Below are 9,077 nucleotides of genomic sequence, written 5' to 3' on the forward strand. Positions count from 1 at the left end.
AGAACCGATAGTTAAGGAATTAATGAACAGTGTCATGTCCATAAATGCACGATTGAGAAGTAAAGAAGAATAGTTAAATTCGAGCCGTCTGACTGGGTTTATTTAAGATGTGAAACACGATCGAAGTTAATTGATTCTAAAGGTTAAATCAAGTCCGCCTATCGAAGTGGAGACCCGAAGACCTGTGAGATGGACAGGTGTTAGGACCCACAACTTGATTAAAAAAAGGAGGCGGTCATATATCACATTCTGATGGAGAAGACCGGTACGGGGAGAGCGAGAGATTGAGAGAGACGGGTGGGGTGGGGGGGACCGAAACAGCCTAAATGCAGACCACCCTCAATCGACTTGCAGTTGAGCTGCTCGCGACGCATCACCACTTCTTTCTCTTTATTTATCTTTTTGGCAGCCGCACATACTGGTCCCCGATCCAGGATGGATTAATTAGTTTGCTGCGATGGATCCGTTTATAATGTGAGGATTGCCATTCAAACTTGGTAGATGGGGCCAATAGGTGGTGGTGGTGGTGGTCGGTGGGGTCTTGGATTGAACCTGGACGCCTCCGCCCAATACTTTACAGGATTGGAGCTTATAGTTCGCAGTATCTGATCCAACAAGTCTTATTTGGAAAATTGAACCGACCATAATTCAGAAACGCAAGTAAGAAACAGTGTCGCGAGCACGACCAACTCTACCAAATGCATGCATCCGACCTCCTCTTCTCTCCCTATAAATGCCTTCCCCCGGTTCCCACGCTTCTCCGTCATCCCTCCACCTCCCCACCGACGGAGCACTAGTAGCATCTGCAGTGTACAAGCAGCCATGTCTCCCATATCTCTCTCTTCTTCTCTCGTATGCTCTGCTGCCCTCTCCATTTCCAATCCTATCCACTCTTCTCCTCTGGCTCTGGGCGGCGCCGTCACCATCCTATCCAAGTGCAGAGTGTTCCCTGACTGCAAGTCCACAATCGGCGACCTACCGCTCTCCGTTTCCGACCTTCCCATGCTGTCGTGCCACTACATCCAGAAGGGCCTTTTCTTCCCCAGACCGCCAGTTCCTGTAGCTTCTCTTCTTCCGCTCCTCACTTCGTGTCTTGCACGCGTGCTCTCCCTCTTTCCCGCCCTCGCGGGCCGCCTCTCCACCCGCCCCGACGGCCGCATCTTCATCTCCTGCGACGACTCCGGTGCCGAATTCTACCATGCCGCCGCCCCCTCCCTTACACTCCCTCTTCTCCTACCCGACTCCGCCGACGTCCCCGCCGCTGTCAAGTTGCTCTTCCCCCTTGACGGCGCCCTCAGCTACCACGGTCACTTCCTGCCGATCTCCAACTTCCAGCTCACTGAGCTCGCTGATGGTGCTATTTTCCTCGGAGCGGTCGTCAACCACGCCATCGTCGATGGCACTTCCTTGTGGAACTTCTTCAACGCCTGGGCTGAGATATGTCGTGGGGGCATCCCCGCGTCGCCGGATCTCCGCCGTAACTACTTCGGTGACTCAAAGGCCGTGCTACGATTCCCAAGCGGAGCCGGGCCCGAGGTGACGTTTCAGATGGACGCGCCGCTTCGAGAGAGGATCTTTCGCTTCAGCCGCGAGGCAATTTTCGACCTAAAATCGAGGGCCAATCGCCAGAGTCCCAAGCTCGTTGACGATGGCAACGCCCTGGCTGGAATACATGAGGAACAGATCCCGGACGGAGAGTCAGAGGCGTTGGCGGCGGTGGTGAAGGAGGACGAGATCTCGTCATTCCAATCCCTCTGTGCTCTGGTCTGGCGGTCCGTGACAGGAGCTCGAAAGCGGCTGGCCATGGAAGCGACAACGACCTTTCGGATGGCAGTGAACTGCCGGCATCGGGTGGTGCCACCAGTGGCAGCGAATTACTTCGGGAATGCGATTCAGAGCATCCCGACCAAGGCGTTGGTGGGGGATATCGTGGGGAGGGACCTTTCCTGGACCACCGGGCTGTTGCACGGTAGTGTGGTGGCGCACGGAAACGAGACGGTGCGGCGGGGCGTGACGGAGTGGGAAGCAGCTCCGAGGTGCTTCCCGCTGGGTAACCCGGACGGTGCCGGGATCACTATGGGCAGCTCACACCGGTTCCCCGTGTACGAGGGGAACAACTTCGGCTGGGGGAACCCGGTCGCGGTGCGGAGCGGCCGGGCCAACAAGTTCGACGGGAAGATGTCGGCGTTCCCAGGGAGGGATGGGGAAGGGAGCGTGGACCTGGAGATGTGCCTGGCGCCAGAGACGATGGCGGCGCTCCTCCTGGACGAGGACTTCATGAGCTACGTCTCAGTAGAAAACCTGACGATATGATCACCCCGCAGCAGCTACTCGTTAGCAGTGTTCGACTTCTTCCAAGCAAGCAACTTCCAGAGACACAGTTAAGAGAATTTTAGGTGCACAAGAAAGAACGCCCCTATGAGATTAACTTGAGGGGCAAAAAAGAGGAGAGAGCGAGAATGTGTGTGTGTTTCTCCGATTTCTTCTGCAGTAGAAGCTGGCCAGTTGTGTGTCGTCATGAGTTATGAAATTAGTAGCAGTTTTATTATTATTATTATTATTATTATTATTATTATTATTATTATTATTATTGTTATTATTATTATATAATAAATTAATATAATTTGATTTGAAAGAGTTAAAAAATAAAAAATAAAAAATAAAATAGATATATTTGGATGAGTGAATCATCACATAGTAATAGTAAAGAAAAGACCATCAACCCACAGATAAACAGGAGAATATATTAAAATTTTTCATCTATGAGATAAAGAGGATAATCTTATATTACTAAATCACTAAGGATGAGAAGAGTAAGTTAACATACCAGTTTTGACTTATAACTTAAAAGTTATATTTTGAAGCTTACTATTTATAATCCATATTTATTATTCATAATTAGTTGCTATTGATAATCCTTTAAAAAATAATAAAAAATATTTTATTATTTACAATCTAGTTTTATCAATTTGTTTTTCTTCCTCACAACTCATTTCAATTCGCTTCTTGTTAATGCTATCATCATCGTTGTTTGTCATTGATGACACTTATTACCGACACCGCTAATCATCCCCTCGACATTGTTGTTCGAGAAGAAAGAAAAAAAAAAAAAAGAGAAAAAAAAGATGATATTTATATCCATGTATAAAGGAGTAATATAGAAATATTAAAAAAATAAAATGGGGTTGTAAATAAAATTTTTGAGTTGAATTGGTGTTTGATCAACCTGCTTAGTTTGACTTAGACTTATTACTAGATTACCAACTATCTTTCATCCATTCAATGAGGTTAATCAACTCTACATGAGGGTAATCTTGGTCAGCTTGGTGTTTAGAATGGCTCAACCTTATTTTGAGGTTTGAAACGTTCTTAACACTGATACACTAGAATTGATGCTCGATGGAGATTAGTTCCACCTTCAGTTGGACGTCATCCCAAATAAGAACTTGGCCTTTTCCAGATTTAAGAGCAATACTAAAGAAGACCACAATGAGTGTACTCTCATTTAGATGGGCTTCTCCTACAAACTTGTTGGTGTCTTACTCAATGCTCAAGATGTCTTCCCCGGTTATTTTAGAATGCTCCGTTAAGCTAATCAACCCATTTCATGACTAGTGTCGCCATGGTGGACAATTTGACTGATCCGGTTAAGCTACTTGAAGCCTTCACCATACAGAGGATCAGCATAACATGATGTTCTTTAAAAAGGACATTAGCCAGAAGAGCATGAAAGCAAATAACGAGAATATAAGCCCTCCGAACCATCAAATGTCAAGAGGGCACATTGCTTCACAGGTGCTTTTCTTCGACTCGTGAATGATATCGAGCCAAGTCGAAACATTCCACAGAGCACTATGGTGATGGAGATATAATTGGGAATTCATATTCCATTGCCACTGCCATAAACACACGAGAGCTCCTGCAACTTGTCAAGTGGTTTTATATGACCACAATTATATAGCATTTTCTATTTCATATCATGGTTTTCGGATAAGACACTTGTGGACCGCTCCTCCCACGCTATCCCACCGAAGCCACCGCTAAGGCACCCTCCAAGCATCAGATGATGAATAATATGTGGACGATATTCTTCACCCCTGCGATATATCCACATGCAAGTGTGTGGCACACGACCAAAACAGTAAGGGAACGGAGATGGCGTCACTGAGCATGGCGTTCGGCGCGGCGGTCGCGGGCGGGCGGGTGTTTGCAGCGACAGCAGAGGCCAAGGGCGCCGGAAGCAGCGGGGAGGAGAAAGGGCTGTTGGACTGGATACTGGGAGGGTTGCAGAAGGAGGACCAACTGCTGGAGACGGACCCCATTCTTAAGAAGGTGGGGGAGAAGAACGGCGGCGGCAGCCGCAGCACCGCCACCGGGTCCAGAAAGTCGTCCACCTCCGTCTCCGTTCCCAGCAAGAAGAAATCCGGCGGCTTCGGTGGCCTTGGCGGCCTCTTCGCTAAGAAATGATTCAGTCTGTAGTAACCCTCCTATGCTCCTACTTCACAAATATTTAGCCTTGAACAGACTCTCCCTCTCCTCCGCTGCTACGTCTTGTTTACTTCATCGGAATGATTTGATCTGAAACAATTTTATAGGTTCAGAAGAACAATTCCTACGCATTACCACCATTATGTCCTCATTGTGTTTGGCATGGTATAATATTCAATGAATTATTGATTATGATATCTTTCTTTAAGCAAATCCTTTTATGCAATTCTCGAAAATCGAAGTCCTTTCTAACCATAGCACAGAAGCACGAGTTGTTGCAACCTAACAAGTTTGTGTCTTATTGTTGAAATTTCATTGTTAGAATCCTCGAAACACTGAAACTCTTTTGAATTCGTAAAAGAATTTTTGATATTTTTATTATCACTAAACTAGCACGCTCAAAAATGTTTAAATGATTCTTCGAACTTCCAACCTACTAAAATACATGAGGTAGGCATGTTGACATTAAACTACTAAATTATGGTAGGATGAAACTTTAAGTCAGCCTAAAATAGAAGAGTTAAGTTTACTTAGAGTCAGATATCATCAACAGATTAATTATTGATCTAATAATAAAATTTATAAAATGAGATATATATCATTAATATTAAATAATAAAATTTATAATATGAGATTTTCGATTCTCAACATGAGGAAGTGAATTAGATACATCGTGACAATCAGGTTAATAGGATGAGGTTTCAAATCCTAAAAATAAGTTAAGTCGTGTGGGTTGTCACTGAATTGATTGTTGAGGAGCGAACATTGACAAGATGAGATTTGGGGCAACACTGGCTGATTAAGGGTTGTGAAAAGAGATAAATATGTTACATTATGTCACTCTATTATAAGATATATCATAAATTTAATTAGATTATATATATATTTATTAGTTAATAAAAAAATTAATTATATGAGGATTACCTATGATCATGATGGGAGGGACTCTCCTAATTATTTATTTTTGACTTTAAGTTATCAATTATAAATAGATATGACAGGGACTCAATATGTGATATGACATTGGGAGATTATAAATTTTTTCTCATCTCCCCTTAGTCCCTATTTCGTCACTTATGGTGACCCTATGAAGGATAGAGAAGAGGTAAGTCTAATTATCTTTCCAAATCAATATTACTATTTTTTTCAGATCAGACGATGGTGCGCCTGCAGATCTTATAAAGATTATTTTGAATAACATAAAAAAGTATACAATCATAATATTTCATCGATCGTTATTTGAGTTCATTTCTTATATTAAAGTTTTTTCTATATAATAGCATAATTATTATTTTTATACTTACAATTGGTATTAGAGCTATGTTTTGAAATTAAATACTATAGATCGTAAAAGTATATTAGATCTATTTTGTATTTAGATTTATTTGTTAGTATCTTTTTCTTACGAAAAGATGTTATTTGATTTTGATTGTACGATGCTTAAATGATTCGTTTGTATTATTGATCTACTTTTCTATATCGTCTTTGAATCTATTCCTCCATGTTCTTCATTTGCTTGCAACACGGGTGGAACCATGGTTGAAGTATGCTACATATATTTGTTCGTCAAGCTATTATTGATAGTTTACTATTAGCAGAAGCACTTTACCATCATGGGCAATGGTTGCCTTGAGTGGCGTTGTGATTACCTATGATGGTAGGATTTGGTTGTAGGAAAATCTAAGGGCGACATCACATGTGAAACGAAAGAATATAAAATAAAAATCCTAAATTTTTCGAAAGGTGTTCTTCGTCGTACGAAGATTGGTGCATAGAAACACACAAAACTGAAAACCATGTGTGAAACATTTATGTTACCTAGGGATATCATATATACCTAAACTTCTGTAGATCTGTGGAAGAGGATGAAGGTGATCCACATGGTAGGGGCTGTGAAGACGCTCCTCAATTTATTGCCCAAATCTCCACACCTGTTGGCTGAGAAGGAGAAGGGGAGAGGAAAATAAGATATGGCAACCAAGAAGCATATCCTATGGCCCTTTGGTTCTCTCCCATTATACAGGCCCATTGTCAACTTAACCCTAATGGATCATACCATATTGGGTATTAGATATCAATCCAATTACCAAAGCTTCTTAGATTTGTTAGGACCGTTTCAGCACTAAAAGGGGGGTGGGGGGTGATTTAGTGCTTCCGTAAAAATATCGGTTTGAAAATCTCGTTCGATAAAAACTGATAACATAAGTGTGCTTGACTTAGAGTAAGTGAACTAAGCAATTAACTCAGAAAGTAATAGCAACAAAGAGCAGAATAGAAATGCAAACCGAGTTTATAGTGGTTCGGTCATCACGATCTATGCCTACTCCCGATTCCTCTTCTGTTGAGGCCACTGGCATTCATTAATGATCTTCTTTCAATTGACGAAGACCAACTACCTTTTTACAACTCTTTCTCCTTTTCACAGGTTTAGGATATAACCTTTACAAGTCTTTCTCTTTTTATATCTCTCTTAAAATAAGCCCAAAACTTATAGAGGAGGAGGGGGACACTTAGCTCTTTTCAAATATTTTCAATTCAGAATCATAGTCCTTTTCTACTTTATTTCTTACTTTCCCAAGCAAAAAAGAGTGGGGTATCTATATATCCCAAATGACTTATAAAATGGAGCAAAAAAATATCTCATCTCGGGTTTCCCAAGTCCTAACGGTACCACCGCCATTATTGGACGGTACCACCGCCTACTAGATTGACAACTAGAGGTACCACCGTCTGATAGTTTGAGAGACTTTTAGATGATACCAATGCCTGACACTAGCAGTACCACTGTTGGGTCATTCAAAATCATACACTTTATACGTTCCAGCTCATAAGCGGTTCCATCGCCTAGTTTGGTGGTGCCATCGCTTGAACTAACTCTGGGTCACTGAATAGGCCTCTCAAAGAATACAATATTAAATATCAGATTTTGATGATGAAATCAATTAATGAATTTATGATCTAATCAATGTTTGAGTGACATAGGACTATATTCGATCATGGAAAGATAAATCGGTTAAAGCAGAAGAATCAGACGTTGGGCCGGAGTGGAATATGTCAGAAGATTGGATGTTGGGATAGAGGATCGATCGACGTGCTAGTAGAAGGACTTTATGTTGTGAGTTCGGGCATTGGGCTAGAAGAATTTGACATTGCGCAAAGATCGGATGTTGTAGAAGTCAACATATCGAAGGATCGGGTAATACGTTGAAGGAGAGGACGAAGTGCCAAACGTTCAAACGAAGCGTCGGATGAACCAATGACATGTCGGACAACATAAGATTCATATTTGTAATTGGTTATGTTTAGATTAAAGTAGTTTAGGTCTAACTGAGTTAGTTTCGGGTGTAACCAGATTAACTCAATTAGGGACCCATTGGGCTTGAGTTGGGGCTAATTTGGGCTAAGTGAAAGGCATATTCAGTAACTCATAGTTGGCCGAGGCAATGGTACTGTTAAGTTGGGCAGTGGAACCACTTGTAAGATAGTGTACATCTCCAGGAAACCTAGGGAGGTGGTACCGTCAGTGTTAGGCGGTGGTACCGCCTTATGTTAGTTTGTCACGTGGTGGTATTGCCTAGACTAGGCGATGGTACCACTAATTGTCAGTCTGGCAAATGGTGGTACTACCCAGTAATGGCAGTGGTACGACCAGGACCCGAGAAACCGAGGATGAGACCTTTTCTGGCTCAATTTTGAAGCTATTTGGAGTCTATAAAGACCCTACTCTTTTCTGCTTGGGTAAATAGAAATAGCGTAGAAAGGGATTGTGATTCTAAGTTGAAAAGTTGTGAAAAAATGCGAAGTGTCCTTATCCTCCTTCTTAAATTTTATGATCATTCTAAGAGAGGTGTGAGATCGAATGTTGCGAGAAGGAAACATGTCGATTGGACAATACGCCAAAAGAGAGGACGATGCGCCAAAGGGTTGAAAGAAAGCACCGGATGAACCAATAATATGCCAGATAACTTAGTCTTCTTGCTGTAATAATTTATCTAGATCGAAGTGGTTTTAGTTGTAATTGGGTTGGTTTAGAACATAATTAGGCCAACTCAATTAGGGGCCAATTGGGCCCAAATTAGGGCTGTTTTGGGTAAAAAAAAAAAAGCCCATTCAATGATCCAAAAGTTGAGTTAGGTAGTGGCACTATCGGTCCTGGCAGTGGCATCACCGGTCTAGGTGGTGGCACCACTAGTGGCTCAATCTCTTAGACACAATCTCCAAGACTGAGTCAGACGGTAGTACCGCTAAACTAGGCGGTTGTACCGCCGATACAACTGCCTAGTGTCAGACGGTGATACCACTAGTCTAGGTGGTGGTATGTTAAGACTCTGATACCAAATGATAAGGCTCTGATACCAAATGATGGAACCCTAAGGTTTTATCATAAAAGAAATGAAAGAAATGGAAGAAAAGGGGATGATCCCTTCGAGGGGATCGACCTTCTTGATCACTTCGAGGGGATCGGCCTCCTTGATCGCTTCGAGGGGATCAACTTATGAGGGTTTGCGGCAAGAGAGGAAGCTCTGTTTCTACAACCGCTGCAAGGAGGGGCTGCGACAATCGACAACTGCGGTTGCAAGCAAGATCGT

General features: G+C 42.7%; 2 protein-coding genes across 2 annotated transcripts; both read left to right on the plus strand.

Annotated features, from left to right (window-relative positions):
• Positions 1-746: 746 nt before the first annotated feature.
• On the plus strand, positions 747-2,548 carry LOC135677385 (uncharacterized acetyltransferase At3g50280-like). The gene has a single exon (XM_065189667.1). The coding sequence runs from the start codon at positions 823-825 to the stop codon at positions 2,311-2,313; it is 1,491 nt and encodes a 496-aa protein (XP_065045739.1). The 5' UTR covers positions 747-822; the 3' UTR covers positions 2,314-2,548.
• A 1,607-nt stretch (positions 2,549-4,155) lies between these two features.
• LOC135679476 (uncharacterized) lies at positions 4,156-4,467 on the plus strand. Its single transcript, XM_065193278.1, has one exon. It carries the CDS (start codon positions 4,156-4,158, stop codon positions 4,465-4,467), a length of 312 nt encoding a protein of 103 aa, XP_065049350.1.
• The last annotated feature ends 4,610 nt before the right edge of the window (positions 4,468-9,077 follow it).

This window comes from Musa acuminata, chromosome BXJ1-1 (genome assembly GCF_036884655.1).
Source record: "Musa acuminata AAA Group cultivar baxijiao chromosome BXJ1-1, Cavendish_Baxijiao_AAA, whole genome shotgun sequence".
NCBI classification, from domain to species: Eukaryota; Viridiplantae; Streptophyta; class Magnoliopsida; order Zingiberales; family Musaceae; genus Musa; species Musa acuminata.

Bases quoted from the DNA above. Each gene is read 5' to 3' on its own strand.
- LOC135677385 (XM_065189667.1), top strand. From the start codon at position 823: ATGTCTCCCATATCTCTCTCTTCTTCTCTCGTATGCTCTGCTGCCCTC.
- LOC135679476 (XM_065193278.1), top strand. From the start codon at position 4,156: ATGGCGTCACTGAGCATGGCGTTCGGCGCGGCGGTCGCGGGCGGGCGG.